At 43.4% G+C, this 15729-nt stretch overlaps 1 protein-coding gene across 1 annotated transcript in view; it reads right to left on the reverse strand.

Annotated features, from left to right (window-relative positions):
- Positions 1-15729, reverse strand: part of DOCK5 (dedicator of cytokinesis 5) — a 44612-nt gene that overhangs the window by 20459 nt on the left and 8424 nt on the right. Inside the window, exons 3-15 of the mRNA XM_072149408.1 lie at positions 15141-15181; positions 8092-8144; positions 7761-7857; positions 7287-7435; positions 6408-6543; positions 4561-4718; positions 4392-4473; positions 2793-2922; positions 2625-2697; positions 2398-2540; positions 1855-1980; positions 1637-1761; positions 1458-1556 (exon numbers count right to left, since the gene is read on the reverse strand). Of these exons, the coding sequence (XP_072005509.1) occupies positions 1458-1556; positions 1637-1761; positions 1855-1980; positions 2398-2540; positions 2625-2697; positions 2793-2922; positions 4392-4473; positions 4561-4718; positions 6408-6543; positions 7287-7435; positions 7761-7857; positions 8092-8144; positions 15141-15181 (1412 nt within the window). The remainder of the gene's footprint in view (positions 1-1457; positions 1557-1636; positions 1762-1854; positions 1981-2397; positions 2541-2624; positions 2698-2792; positions 2923-4391; positions 4474-4560; positions 4719-6407; positions 6544-7286; positions 7436-7760; positions 7858-8091; positions 8145-15140; positions 15182-15729) is intronic.

Here is a 15729-nt window from a genome sequence, read left to right on the forward strand (position 1 = left end):
TTTGCCAGCTGTCGGGAAGGACAAGAATCTGCTGGCATCCTCGTGCCTGGCTCTGACATAATTGGAGCGGCCACTCCCAGAGCGTGTGCGGGAATAGAAGACATTGATATCATTGTCAGGGGAGGCCGAGGCTGGTGCTGAAGAGACATTACTGCATCAACTAAGACCAGAGACCCGGACCCTGGCACACCAGACCCATACACTGCCTGGCACTAGTGATGAGGACTGGGGGCTGAAGTCATTGTAGACGTCTAGTCTTACGTCTGTTTCGTGTGTTTTGTGTCTGCTTCAGGTTCTAAATTATTTTTAGGAATCTGTTCTGGGATCCGGTTAGTTACAGAGGGTACGAATTACTTTCATGGGCTGGTCTGGGGTCTAAATTAATATTAGAGGCTGAATAAATGTTAGGAAATAAGTTCATTTTAGGGATCTGGTGGGGGGGGGGGGGTTAAATTAATATTGGGAGTATAGTTTAGGTTCTACAGGTCGGATTTGGGGTCTTAAGTAGATATACAGTGAATTCGTATAAAAGGTCTGACCTGGGGTCTAAATTAATATTAGGATTCTAGTCTCAGTTAGTTTCTAGGTTCTGAATTTATTTAAGGACCTGGGGTCTGTTTTTATTTAGAATCTGGTCTTGGGTCTAAATTAATATAAGGAGTCTGTTCTTAGGGTCTATGGGTCTGACCAAAGTAAATTCAGTCTGGGCTCAACATGAATTAATTTAGGGGTCTGGCCTAGGGTCTATATTTTAGGGATTTAGCTTGGGGACTTATCAGTGGCTCAGTGGTTAACACTACAGCCTTGCAGAACTGGGGTCCTGGGAGTCCCATTCAGGTCAACGTCTGTAAACAGTTTGTATGTTCTCTCCGTGTTTGCGTGGATTTCCTCTGGGTCCTCCGGTTTCCTCCTACACTCCAAAACATACTGGTAGGTGGATTAGATTGTGAGCCCCATGGGGACAGGGACTGATGTGAGCTCTGTGCAGCGCTGCGTAATGTGTGTGCGCTATATAAATAAAGGAATTATTATTAATTATTATCAATATTCGGAGTCTAGTCTCAGTTCTATGGGTATGATCTGGGGTCGTAAGTAAATTCAGTCTGGGCTCTGAAATAATTAAAGGGTCTGATTAATTTTAGGATCTGGTCTGGGGTCTAAATTAATATAAGTAGTCCAGTCTCAATTCTACTGGTCTGGTCTGGGGTCCAACGTAAATTCAGTCTTGGTTTTGAATTCATATAAGGATCTGTTTCATTAAGGTGATCTGGTCTGGGGTCTATAATTAATCTTAGTACAGTCTATATTATATTAGACCCAGACCTATTGTGTTGACAAGATGGAATAATGAGGCCAAATTTTTTATGTATTCACAGATTTCAAGGAGGAATGACAGCAGGCATAACAATGAGCCCTGGGGTCCTCTTTAAGAAAGCTATATATAACAGGTGACTCACCTTGACTGTCTCGTACCAGCTTGGCTGCTTGACCTGATAATACACAACAGATTTATACTCCGGGAGTCCTTCCTGTCCGGCTCCGGGAATTATGGCTTTCTAAAAAGAATGAATTTATAAAAATACAGACCACACCACCTGTAGGCCCACCTCAAGAATTTACAATGTCCCAACTATACCTCCAATAAATTACCATCCTGGTCATGAATGGACATAGTGACCTCCACATTTTTTGGAGTCTTCTTCTTGCCTTTGTCAAACTCCCCCTGGATCAGGGTAATGTAAATGTCATTTCGTACATCTCCTATAAGATCAGAATGGAGAAACTCGTCAGTGCTCAGTCTACTGGCGCAATATAATAAAGTATCTTACAAAAGCATTAGACACTGATAGATACCAGGCAAGATGATCTCTGGGAAACCCATCTTCCGAGCAACAGCAGTAGATCTGTCCACCAGATGGGAATATTCCTTCTGTACTTGATTCAAGTCTCCAGGAAGGAGCTTCAGAGAAATCCAGAGACCTACAAAGAGCAAAAGAAGATGGATATGTCAAGAAAGGAGAAGAATTACTGCCTCATTAGAGATACATTCACATGGAGGTAGGACCTAAGAATAGGCCATCAATATTAAATTCCAGGAGAAAGCCCGAAACGTATCCGAAACAAGCTAATTACGTCAAGGCCGGGTTGACCATCAAATGGAAATTTCAACGTGGTTCTTTGTCCTAAATGACAATAAGTAATATGTGCATATTCTCATTTATGTAGGTATGGAGGGATACGTTTACGTAGGAATACGAAGGAATAGCCGTGGGTCGGACAAGTTTCTAAAGAAAGAATAAGGCAGAAGAACATCTGGATTGGATTGAGGAAAAAAAAAAAAAGTCTTTACTAGATTTCCATTATTTTACAAGAAGCTGTAAGATAGGAGGTCCATACCCTGCCCTTTGTGGTTGACTTCCTTGGCTGCGATCACCTTGTTGTAGATGGTGGTCAATGGTTCATTCTCTGCCAACACCCGAGACGTGCTGAGAGGAGACATGATGAGCTGCCGCTGGCTGATATAGTTCTCCTTGGCCATTCTGATGATATAGATATATATTTTACAATACAGACAAGTCTCCATGCCATACAAGTTATTGGTTTTGTAGGCAGCGGAAACTTACGGATGAAAAGGAATGAAGTGTTGCTTCTCCTCATCATCTACTTTTCCGTGGATCACGTCTGATATATCCATTACTAGAAGATACAGGAGAAGAGACAAGGTTAGAGACGTTGTACCAGGTAGTAACCTTCAGTCCTGCTTTTCTTAGAACAAATATTGGAGATTTTACCTGCAACACCAAATGGCCTCCTCAGTCCAAACGTGTGTTTCTTGCCATCCTTCATTTCCATGTGACCCACCCGTACAATCTGACACACAAGGCTGATCCTCGGTCGTATCAAATCCAGACTGCTGAGGTCCTGAAGAGGAGAGAGGTCAAGACTAGAATGAAAAAAAACAAAATGGATGCGGTTCAAGATCAGCGAGGAAAGTAGAAGAGGAAGAAACTTGATGACATCAAGGAGGACTTTGCAGCTAAACGAGAGGCAACATAGGGCAATACTTCATGAGAACGAAAAGGAAGGGGAGCTAGATCATGGATTGTGGGACCACAGAAGGTAAGGAGCACATGAGAAGATTGTGGGTTATCCACAAGGGAATTGGTTTACACTGGTGGATATAATTACTTGGGAATTGGTCTTATTTATGTTGGTTTATATTGAAAACCATGGGGAAAATCTGGAAGATTCCTTAAAAGAGGATGAAATACAAGAAGGTCCATATTAAATGCTAAGAAAACGTGCGATACGAGGAATGGCACTAGAAAAGAGATGAAGAAGTGGAGAGATAAAGGTCTTGAAGGATTAAAGGACCTTTGCCCATCAGTCAAAAAGTCAGCTGAACCTAGCAATTTTGGTGGGACTATAGGTGTGTGCCGACTCACATCCATTGATAATGGTAGGAATATGGATCAGACGTGTTGAATGTTAATACCCAATCGTTTTGTTTTTCTCGGAGGTGTCTGGCAGCGGCTCACTCCACTCTCACATACAGGCACTTATGTGTATGGGGGATTCGAGAGGAATAGCTTTTGGTCAACAGCTACTGAAGATGCATAGACATCTTATGAAATATGATGAGGTGAGCTCCACTGATGGAGTATTGGGCTGTACAAGAGTGGTGGAAATGTGGGCAGACATGTTTGATTTGGACATGTCTAATCCTTTGATTCCCATGGAGATGAGAGGCCACCTTATAAATGCTTCGAAGAATTTAGGTTTATGGGGAGGACAACTTTAAAAAAAATGGAAGACAAGATCAAAATTAAGGATAAAGGAAAAAAAATAGTGGAACGAGAAGAAGGATAAAAACACTTAAAGTCAATCACAGTGATGTATTTTCCTGGTATTGGTATAAATCAATGACTCCAAACCTTTTGTAGAATACAAGGGGGAGACAAGGGGTGAGTGTTGGATAGGTAATCAATATCAGATTAGTAACCCCCTAGACACCCTCACCCATTAATAGACTGATTAGTCCTGTGGTCTCATGACTGCTGATCACACACAGTGCCATACATCGTATTGTGGCTGTTCTTGGTATTGCAGCTCAGTCATATTAACACGATGTGGGATTACACATCACATGGGTGCTCAGTGCCCCGAAGAACTTAGAGGTGGGGGTTCCAGGTCCAGGGGCTCCCATCAATCTTATATTGGTTCCCTTTCTTAATGATAACTGATCAGTATCAAAGTCTTGGAAAATCTGATAAATGTAAGAGTGTATGTATAATTAATGATTGTGGTTGGTGCTAATGGAGCAGTGTCTTCTTTCAGGCTAGGTATGTATGTAATACAGAGGAGGATAGACGTGGAGGGGATGTACTCACTGTGAACACCGCCTGCAGGTTGTTTAATTTCTCAATTTCTTTTGGCATCCCAGAACTACTCCAGCGCACCAGGTAATTCTCACTGCAGGTAGAGAAATTAGGCACAAAATCTGCACTAATCCTTCCAATATGTGAATATATTTGGGCTTACTGCTGGCCCTGCTCTTACCTGATGAAGTGGGAGCTGTCTGGGTCGTATAGACACATCAGCAGCTCCGCATCCTCCGCCATGTTACATACAAAGTTCTTGAGGTTGACGTACAGGCTGTAAGTGTGAGCCAGATGGAGCATGGCCGGACTTCGGCAATCCAGGGGCTGCAGCTGCGACTGACAGGGAGAAAGCAAGAAGAGAAACGAACCTTTGTAATATTTATTTAAAGAAAATCTACCATCAAAATTAGGCATGATAAACCAGGGGCACATACTCATAGATCCATTGGGGGTCATTTACTAAGGGCCCGGTTCGCGTTTTCCCGACGTGTTACCCGAATATTTCTGATTTGCGACGATTTTTCCTGAATTGCCCCGGGTTTTTGGCGCACGCGATCGGATTGTGGCGCATCGGCAGGAACAATAACCCGACGGATTCGGAGAAACCGCCGCATTTAAGAAAAAAAAAATGTCACTGGACTCGCGCTTACCTTCACCAGGAATAGGATCGTGAACTCCGGCGGACTTCAGCGCAGCAGCGACACCTGGTGGACGTCGGAGGAACTGCCTTAGTGAATTGCCGGAAGACCCGAATCCACCGCAGAGAACGCGCCGCTGGATCGTGAATGGACCGGGTAAGTAAATCTGCCCCATTATCTTATATTTGTTATCCATAGCCTCCTTCCTACTAAAATTAACTTTTTAAATTATGCAATTGAGGCAGAAGGGCTGGGGGGGGGGGGTGCCAGAGCTTTTCCCTCTTCCCTCTCCCGCTGCGTGCTGAAACTTCCTGTGCTGCAGTAAGATTACATCAAGTAGAGGGAGAGGGGAAGTGATTAAAGAGCATGGAGAAAGAGGTAAACAGTATAATAGCCTGTGAAGCTACAGCAGGGAGGGGCTCTCGTAACAACCCCACAGCCATTCTGGCTCATTAGCATAATGATAAGTTGATTTGAGAAGGAAGGAGGCCATGGATAACATAAATAAGAAGATTTACACTGTCACGGTGCCTGGATCTAGGAGTAAGTGTCCCTGGTTTATCAGGATGAATTTTGATGATAGATGTATGATGGTTGAAGAGCACTTGTTGGCACAGCCGATGTTGGCGGTGCAAGGTTGTCAGGATCTCACTTATTAGACATTGACAGGATACAGGATATCCTCTATATTTAGAAAAAGCTGTTAAACTTTAGCTGTCTGTGCTGCACATCTCTACAAATCAGAAGTTATTATAACTTTCGGCCATGTAGAGCTACAGATCTGTAATATCACATTAAACTAACGACTCGCTTCCCTTTCACATTGTAGAAATTCCTTGAATCACTGCAGATGCTGCTGTAATCACAGGACTATTAGTTAGCTACTCCCCTATATCCATAGAGGAACACCCTACATTTTCCTGTATGGTTAAGATAATAAAGTGATGTTACATGTAGCTGTCATATCCATCATACTTCCTTCTCTCTCTTAGCAGGGAGGAAGTAAAGGGCTTTAGTAATGCAGGATTACTCTTTTCACATATTGCAAGTGAACAGATCTAATACACAACTTTTAATTCTTGCATAGAAATGTTATCTTGAGGATCTAAGGGCTTCACTACGGTTCACCATAACATGTGAGGATTTTTGACAAATAAAGGTATAAGAATCTGTTACTGCAATCATTTAGTTGATCCATTCTTGAAACTTGATACAAGTGATGGATAAATAGTGAACTGAACTGATAACAGGATTAAAGGTAAAAGGTTAAACAAAACAAAAAAAAAAGCTAAATAAAATCTGGATGATAAAAACCTAATCATGTCCCATCTGAGGGACCGATTCCTCTAGTGTATATGGGACTATAACCAGCCATAGCTCTCTATACCTTCTCTTCCTGTATCCAATCTTCAATTCTCCTGGAAGCCGTCTCATGGGACCGGAACAAGGTGATCACACTGGTCTCATCTGGATCCAGGATATTCCCATTTTCATCTCTAACCACGAGATCCAAATTAAGGAGCCTGACAGAAAAAATGTATATGGATAAAAGTCAGTGGGGGTCATTTACTAAGGGCCTGATTCGCGTTTTCCCGACGTGTTACCCGAATATTTCGGATTTGCGCCAATTTGTCCTGAATTGCCCCGGGATTTTGGCGCACGTGATCGGATTGTGGCGCATGCGAAGGAAATGGGGGGGGCGTGGCCGAACGAAGACCCGACGGATTCGGAAAATTCGCCCCATTTAAAAAAAAAAAAAAGTGTCGCGAAACTTGCACTTACCTTCACTAGGAATAGGCCGGTGAACTTGAGTGCATTCCGGGGAACTTCAGCGCAGCAGCGACACCTGGTGCATGTCGGAGGAACTGCCTTAGTGAATCGCCGGAAGACTCGAATCCACCGCAGAGAACGCGCAGCTGGATCGCGAATGGACCAGGTAAGTAAATCTGCCCCAATGTTTATTGTTAAAGGCATATTTTATTGCCCTATTATATACCCAATAAAATAAAACTGGTCCCAAAATTCGACAGTTTTGTGTTTGCAGCTTCTATTCAGATCTATGTGTCTGACAACAAAACAACCCAATGTAGTCAGACCTTGTAGTCGTGTTTTTCCGTTTCATTTGTTCTTTTCCAACTAGGTTATAGATGGAGAGTTTGTTGTCATGGAAACACATAGAAGCTGAATACACAAATCTATAGATTTTTTTGTTACAATTGATTAAACTTTCCAAATTTCCAATATCAATTGTATCCAATGACCTTACCGATTTCCGTAGTCAATTTTTGCGGTGACTTTTTTCCTTAGTTCAGCCAAGTCATCCTTGGGGAGGGTGCCGGACATGATCTGTGAGCGCCAGTCCATGAGTTGTGTCATCATGTCTTGTATCTGGATGAACTGCAACCGATGATTTTGCTGTAGGGGGACATACAAGTATTAGGAACAGATTGTAAAGGATACAGAAAGAGTTAAAGCATCTCTCCAATCAGAAGCTCCACAATGATATGTAAGGGGGTAATTATCCGCTAGTTATTTAGCTCAATTTCATTATTTTTAAGCTGCAATCTGTGGCTACATGTGAGCTACAGAGTCTACAGGAAGCCCGTGGTAGTCTAGGACACACCCCCTTCTGATGATTGGCTCTGGTTGCTGCTCTCTCCTCCCACTAGAGAACTGTATTGATACAAAGCGGCCAATCACGGCTCAGCATGATGTCATTATTACATTAGGGGTCACTTACCACATACAGAGAGTGCCAGAGGAGCGCCCATTCCCGTAACGTGACGGTGAGCTCCTGCACCAGGGGGAGCTCGCTGAGGACCGCCGGCTCATGGTGCCTGGAAGGGACATCAATGATCATGGAAGAACAAAGTGAAACAACTCAGAAACAGCTTGAGAGACTAGGACCGGTCTTGAGGTCTGGGTAGTACTAAATCACATCATCAATATCAACCAGGTCCAAAATGACCCGAGTCTTCTGCTCCTGTCTAAGGAGGAGGCCCCACTGTATGACATCTAATGTCTACTAATTCCAAAAATTAAACCAAAATTGTTGGCCTTTATGATCTCACCCTTTGTCATCAGTCACTTCTTTTACGTGAATATATGTCGCCGGGAAGATGCCCTGTAAAGACAAAACAACATGGTTAACACAATGGGGCTCATTTACTAAGGGTCCTGCGGACGCGATTCCCTCGGGTTTTCCCGAATACACCCAATTTGCACGTATTGCCCCAGGTTTCTGGCGCACGCGATCAGATTGTGGCGCATCGGCTTTCACGCGACAGAAACGGGGGACATGTCCGTCAAACAACCCAACGGATTCGCAAAAACTGCGGAATTTTAAAAAAACTATTTGTGTCGCAAGACATGCATTCACATGCACCGGGGAAAAGAAGGTGAACCTTGGCTCCAGCAGCGACACCTGCTGGATATCGGGCGCACGACCCTAGTGAATCCCAGCAGGCCCGAATCCACGTCGGACAACGCGCCGCGGATCGTGAATGGACCGGGTAAGTAAATCTGCCCCAACATGTAGGGGTAAGGCCATGTTCCAGAATTGGGAACAAAAAAAATTCTCCGCAAAATCTAGAAAGTTCCATTTAGTAACGTAACGGTGGGTGGTTGTTCTGGTGACCCGGTGATCCAGAAGCGGAACATAAATATTGCTATTTTACAGTTGTATAAGTACACACAAGGGGTTTTTACATCAGAGGCTATGAATAGGCTCATACTTCCTGTTCTCTAGAGATCACTTCTCTGCAGTCACTTCATTATCGTCACAGGCAAAATCACATTGACAGCTCTATTAGGAAAACAGTGATAGATAGCAGAGCACACTCCACAACAACTGTAAAACAGGGAACCTGTCATCAGCAATTGCCCTAATAAACCACTATCAGTATATTGTCAAGCAGCTCAACGTGTTCCAGTTTTTTATTTTTTTTTTATGGTCCAGCGTGGTGGCATCATCTAGAAAATCAAATTCGATGTAAGATAAATTTGGTTGTATAAAGTCAAGGAGGCGGAGAGTTTCACACTGAAGTCAAGCTGAGGGGCTCTGAACGCCTCCTCCATGATTGATATCATGCATCGGACTTCAGGAGATCTGGTTATTGATGTCTATGGGTGCAGGACCATCAATTACAGTGAAGGTGGCTTTCTGAAGAAGAGAGCTTGACTTCAGTTTTAAACTCTCCGCCTCCTTGACTTCATACAACCAATTTACAAAAGTTGATTTTCTGGATGATACCCTACACCAGGCTATGAAAGAAACATGATCTGGAAAGTGTTCAGCTGCTTGACAACAGACCAGCAGTGGTTTATTAGGTCAATTTCTGATGACAGGTTCCCTTTAAGTCGTCCTTCTGGACCACCTGTTCTCCAGAATGCCCATCCACTTTGGGGGTAGGGTTTTACAAGTGCCACGCACTTTACTTAACTACAATTTCCTGAGAATTGTCTTAGCCAACAGGTCACACCACACCTGCCTCTAAACAATGACCTACTAAAGGAGGCGAGTTGAGCCCCTTGCCTCAGGCAGCACCACCGGCAGCAAAATTGGGGGCGGCCACCTACTACAAAGCAGGACCTGACTCTTAAAAATAGTGTCAGCATGGGTGTGAGACATTGCAAGGAAAACCCTCATGCTGATATATGACTATATATAGATATATATGATATCGGATGAGGTGGGTGCCATTCTATAGCTCACCTCAGGCCTCAGATAGTTTAACGGGGGGCATTTTTTATCCCAAGGTGAACTCGACTGCAATAAACAATATTCAGTGATGGCCACCCCCACAGTACATGATAAATTACCTTTAAAGGGGATATATAGAGGGGTAATAAAATAAGGCCCCTGAGCCAATCATTGATCATACCAATAACATGCCTCAGCCACTGATTGGCTAAGTGGCTTCTTCAGGAAGCAGAATAAAGCAGGAATCGGGGGCAGTTTACATTTTATTTGCCGCCTGTAGATTACATATTACAACCCCTTTATGGCATTAATACTTTATCTACTCAAGTCATCCACTAGGGGGCAGTAGAAATATTTGGCGCACATTTTACAGGTAAATGCAATATACCCGACCAGCAGGTTTCTTATGAATAATGGAAACTCGTAGGAGTGTTAATAGTTTGATGTCAGATTTTGCTAAATGTGGCAGAACATAACCCGTGGACATGTTGCACCTGAGGTATGCGATATTGCATAATCCTCCGGGGAATTCACAACACGCGAGAGGGGGCGTATGTGATATATTGTACCACACGGCGCTGGCAACGCATCTGCTTATATAGGAGCTCACTGGATTTTGCACACAGTCTGTAGTAAAAAAAAAAAATTTGAGACTGTTTTTGGTGAAAAGCTCCCATGCAAACTCGTGTGATCTGACTACAAAAAGTTTGTGTTTGTAGTCTGTAACCATGGAGACACATAGATCTATTTTAGAGATGCTGTAATATGGATGGTAACTCTTCGGTAGGATCAGACCAGATATAAACCTGAGTTGTTCCTCTTTTGACCATTTCATAAGAGTAACACCCCATTTTAGAGTTGCCCCAAGTCATCTAGACATCACAATCTGCCCCGGATCCTTCCACTTACTAAATGTTTCCACTTCCAACAAATCCCCTTCACTTTCTGCCTAATATACGCCACCCCCTGCCTGATACAGACAATAATATTCTATGCCATTATAGTTTAACTTCGTCATTTTTGGGCAATTGAATAGAACCTATTGTTCCCTGTTATCAGCCAGTTTCGGTCAGTGTTCTTCCTCCGTGAGGACAACCCTCTCACCTCTATAAGCATTTGCATACATGTGTGTGACTGATACCTGCAGCTTTTTTAGGACTTGCTAACTTTGCCGTTAGTGCTCCTAGTGTTTCCCGATAAAATGTCGAGACCCGGATGCTCCAGGAGTCATGTGACCGATTTCCGGGTCCTGTTCTATTAGTGTTAATAGGAATAAGAGGGTGTAATGTAATCATAGACCAGCTACACACCTGCTACTATACGCAAGGCTGGAGGAGCTGTGTATGGAGTATATGCCTTAATCTGCTTTGTTAGACGGTTATATCCAGTTGTCAAGTTTGTACAAAGCTGTCTGTGTTTATGTGTGGTTGTAAATAGCAGCAGGACTGTGTAAAATTGATTTATATTCCAGGATTGTAGCTGGACCTGAAGAATTGGTGTGTGAGCTCTCTTCACTGTACCGTTACCCATTCCTCCACCGCTACTATGAGTCACTGCTGTAGACGGCTTCTGTTTGAATACTACAGCAGTTAGGCTGAGGGGGATATGTTGTGTGCGGTGAAGAGATATCAGACACCAGTGCATCCAGGTGCTCCGAATCCAGCTACAATCATGGAATATAAATATTTCATTATGTAGCTCACTTCTGTGTGCAATCTTTTCACTATACGACTGCAAAGACACTCCCCTCCACTATTAGTTGCTGATGTAGCAGCTTCTGTTTGAATACTACAGCAGTTATGGGGCAGCAGCTGTGCTGTTGTGTTCAGTGAAAAGATCTCACACACCAGTGTATCAGAGTGCTCTGAATCCAGCTACAATCCTGGAATATAAAAGCATGGTTACACAGATCTCTAAGTACAATACATAACACTGGCTGCAGTCTTTATGGTCAAAATTACTCAAGGATTTCCTTAAAACCCACAAAAGAACGGAGTAGAGTTTGTACATATAATACATGCACGCTAGTGAGCTGAACTTTGACCACTTTTGGCGAGGTTATATGCTTATCAGGTGTATATGGTGTCCCCGGCCACACCCAGTATATACGTGATCCCAGGACGATGTTCCTATATTTGCCCCATACCCCGGGCTGCCGTGTCCGGCCTTCTTCCTCTTCTCACTTCCAGATAAGAAGATCTCATGCAGTTTTATTTACTCTTACTGATGTCTGGGAAAGTCACATACTTTGCCATTCACATATTTACACAGACATTCCTCGAAATCCTTCATTCTCGGGATAATCTGACATTGTTCCGCTGTACATTGATCACTGAAAATATAATCTAGAGATTTACAAAACCTACATCCTCCTATGGGGGATTATCAAGTTATTCTGAACTACTAAAGTCATTGTACTTGCTGGAAACAGCGCCTCTCTCGTCTACAGGTTGAGTCTGGTATTGCGGGCTTAGCGTCTAGAGAAGCTGTCAACACATCATTGATTTAAAGGACATCTAGTCTTAGATTTATTGATGGTAGACGTCCCAAACGTACTCACTTGTAATGTCCATCAGGGGATGACCTCGCTTTTGTTATCTCCCGGACATCGACATTCTTTTAAAAAAACACTTTATAAAAAAAATTTTGGCCTGGTTCAGCCATTATACAGCGAATAGAGCGGATCTATCAGATCTGGGGGTTCTAATTTAATAAATGTAATAAAAAGTTCAGGGAACCCCTTTACAAACTGAAAAACATATCCTGCCTGTGTTACCAAAATCGACCAATCACGGCGCAGCTTACATTTTAAAAGAGCTGTATTTGAAATTGAAGGTGTGCGGTGATTGGTTGCTATACAAACATGTTTACAAGTAATGATCTGAAGGCAGAACCTACCACTGGAGATGCCCTTTAAATCATTATACAAGCACTTAGATCCCGCAGCAGCTGCCAGGCATGAAATTCCTCAGCTGCGGCCCCAGTTATATAGTGAATGTTATTAGCAGGCGAGGGAGGCAGCGTGCGCGGCATGCCATGTAATATCCCTGGCCCTGCGCTGGATGTCTGTCCGCTCCCTGATATTAAACATGTTCAGGAGGGGGAATGCCAGAAAATAAACAGCGCTCTGCAGATTATACCCCAAGCGCACGGGAACATACAATTACCCCGATGATTCATCACAGAGTCACCCTACTAATCTGTACAAGGTCTATCCTCTGATCTGTAATGACAATGTATGTTGTACTGGATTCTGTGATGTCCCCATACCAGGTTTTGCCCCCATGTCAGTCAGAGAGAGCCCACACCATCACTGTCCAGACCAATGTGCAACACCCCTGCCAATGCATGGGCAGGGTGGTAGTTGCGAATAGCGCCTTCTCCATGTCAGGAGCTGTTAGGAGGAAATGATGATCCGTCTAGGATGTTTCTAGAACGTGGAATATTGAGTAATTGCAGCTGTAGCTACTGCCTGGTAAGTCAACAGTTAACTGTCTAATGATATTCTTGTTATACAAGCTGGAAGGTGATTGGACCAGGGAGTACATAAACCCCTGCTGGGCGGAAGCACATGGTCTTAGTCTTTTGCAGACAGAACCAGACCTCATGGTCTGTCTGCCACAGCCACTGCCCCAATTCCAGGAACTACAAGTGTCTCGGGCCATCTGCATAGCACCACAGGGCAAGTCCAGAGACTCAAGCCCAGAACTGAGATCCACCACCCGGACTCAGTTCAATTTCTACCAGCCAAGCCTGAATCTACTACCTGTAGACCTGCCAGACTATAGGACAGCCCTCCGGTCCCCATACCAAGCACCATGACCACAGCATGCCCTAGGCCGCAACCGCCAGCCACTCCGGTATTCTGGGCCCCGGCTGCCTCCAGGCCCAAAGAAAAGGCTAGGCCCCGGTGGAGGATGTTACAAATGTCTCTCCCTAAAAACATTGGCCATAACAGGGGACAGGTCTCAAAATTACAACATGGGGTGGCATAGTTGCATAGTTGACGTCTTTACCTTGAAATTAGGAAGGAGAGAGAAGCTGTCGAGTGATTTGTGGAAACCTGATGTCACTGTTGGGGAGTGTAAACCTTTGTGTTTAAAATGTGCATCAGTGACTCCTAAACCAGATCTTCAGAACCAGAACTACATTATGTGGCATCTAACTTTTGTAGTCATCCAAAAACAGTGTATAATTTTATGTTGATAATCCTAGTCACATAGTAATATCATACACGGTATAATCTGTAATACCATGGGAAAAAGTTGGTCAAATTTTCCAGACATAGAAGGTAATTAAAGGGTCATTTTTATGCATTTAAGGCTTAAAATAGACACACAAAGTTTAAATGTGTGTACCTCTGGCGGGATCCCTTTAAGAGATAATTACTGACTATTTTGTGTAGATTACAGGCCGTGTGTAACAACAGACCTCCCGGCCGCCGCTCACACCACTGACCACGTCTTCCAACTCTACTATTTTCTGAGGTTTTGCTCAAAACACACAGAATTAGTAACCCAAAGACTAAAGGGTCTCTCTGGAAGAGGGAGAGGGGACTGCCTGACATTAAGTTAAAGGGGCGTTACTTATATTGGTGTGTAATGTGGACACTGCCGACTTATCTTTGAGTCTTATGACACATTCAGCACATCAGCACGCGGCACAGCCCCTAACCCTAATCCTATAGTGAAGGACATGTGGCCAATTACTGGATTTACTCTGTATCTTCTCCTCCTCGGAGATAATCATATTAGACTAGAAGGACCAGTTTTTTTGTCTGGTGGCTTTATATTTTTTATTGTACATCTGAGCGTTGTCTCCATGTGACCACATCATATCTGTACATCTCAACCACCCAGAGATAAAGGACGTTATTGGTCAGTCTGAAAGGACATCAATAAGCTAAGCTCACAACAATATATTACATCACTGCATGAAAGACAATCGCATAACATACCAGAATTTTCAGAAGAAGGAAACTAGCCGTGGGTTCTCATGCTGTGGCTTGTCTCTACAGCGCTCCGCTAGTCCTTTGGCTATGTCTGGTACTGCAGCTCAGCTCATCGATATCAGATTGTGGGGGTCTGACCCTTCAGATTCCCACCCTCCAACTGATGAAGCTGCCATTCTCAGAAAAGTGCCCGAATTGTGTTACTACAGCTTCCTTTATTCCAATGGGAGGTGATCTATCCTTGATAGGTCATCAATATAAATAAACTTAAAACCCCCTTTGAATATAGCCAAAGTGACAATGAACTAAGATTAGAAAAGGGTCAGGGGGCCTGGCATGACCCCATGGTCTCGTCTTCGTCTCGTACTGTTCTAGTTACCAGATTAGGATCTCAGATACATCATTTGATTTCTAGAAGAAGCCCTGCAGATCATCACATGATTTGCAATGCTCTGCAGATTACTCACTTTCTTTGATTTGTTCCTCCATGTGAATCCTCTGTACCAACCTGCGGAGAGATCAAAAGACAGGCCGTTACCGTAAAATAGTAGACCTCGTCTACCCTGATATACCGCACATGTATTATGTTAGCTTATGTATATAAAGACGCCTGCTCCATCCAAAGGTGCCCAAGTCAGGGTCCAATGATCTCACTTCTACTGTATCCCTTTAATAGTGGGAAGTCCTTTATCTAGGACATCCATTAATAAGCTAAAAGAGAGCAAGCTTCACTTACACTCAAAAAACAACCATGCATCTATGGGGGGAAAAAAATGGATGTAACAGTTTAGTAAGAAGATTGTGAGAGGGAGGATCTGACTACACAAAGTTTGTATGTTGTCTGTAGCCATGGTTACACACAGGACTACATTTTATTTGTAAAGTTGCTATATCTCTGTTTTAAGCTTCACTATAAAGCACTAATATAACCAATACCCTACAGTTAATCTTTCAATAAGTACACTACAACTTTCCTCACATTCAGCACTCAGCACACAAGGGGTTACCCCTCATGCAGCGCCACCGCACACAATGACCACATTCTGCTCAGTGACG

The sequence above is a fragment of the Engystomops pustulosus genome, chromosome 4 (assembly GCF_040894005.1).
Source record: "Engystomops pustulosus chromosome 4, aEngPut4.maternal, whole genome shotgun sequence".
In the NCBI taxonomy this organism is placed as follows: domain Eukaryota; kingdom Metazoa; phylum Chordata; class Amphibia; order Anura; family Leptodactylidae; genus Engystomops; species Engystomops pustulosus.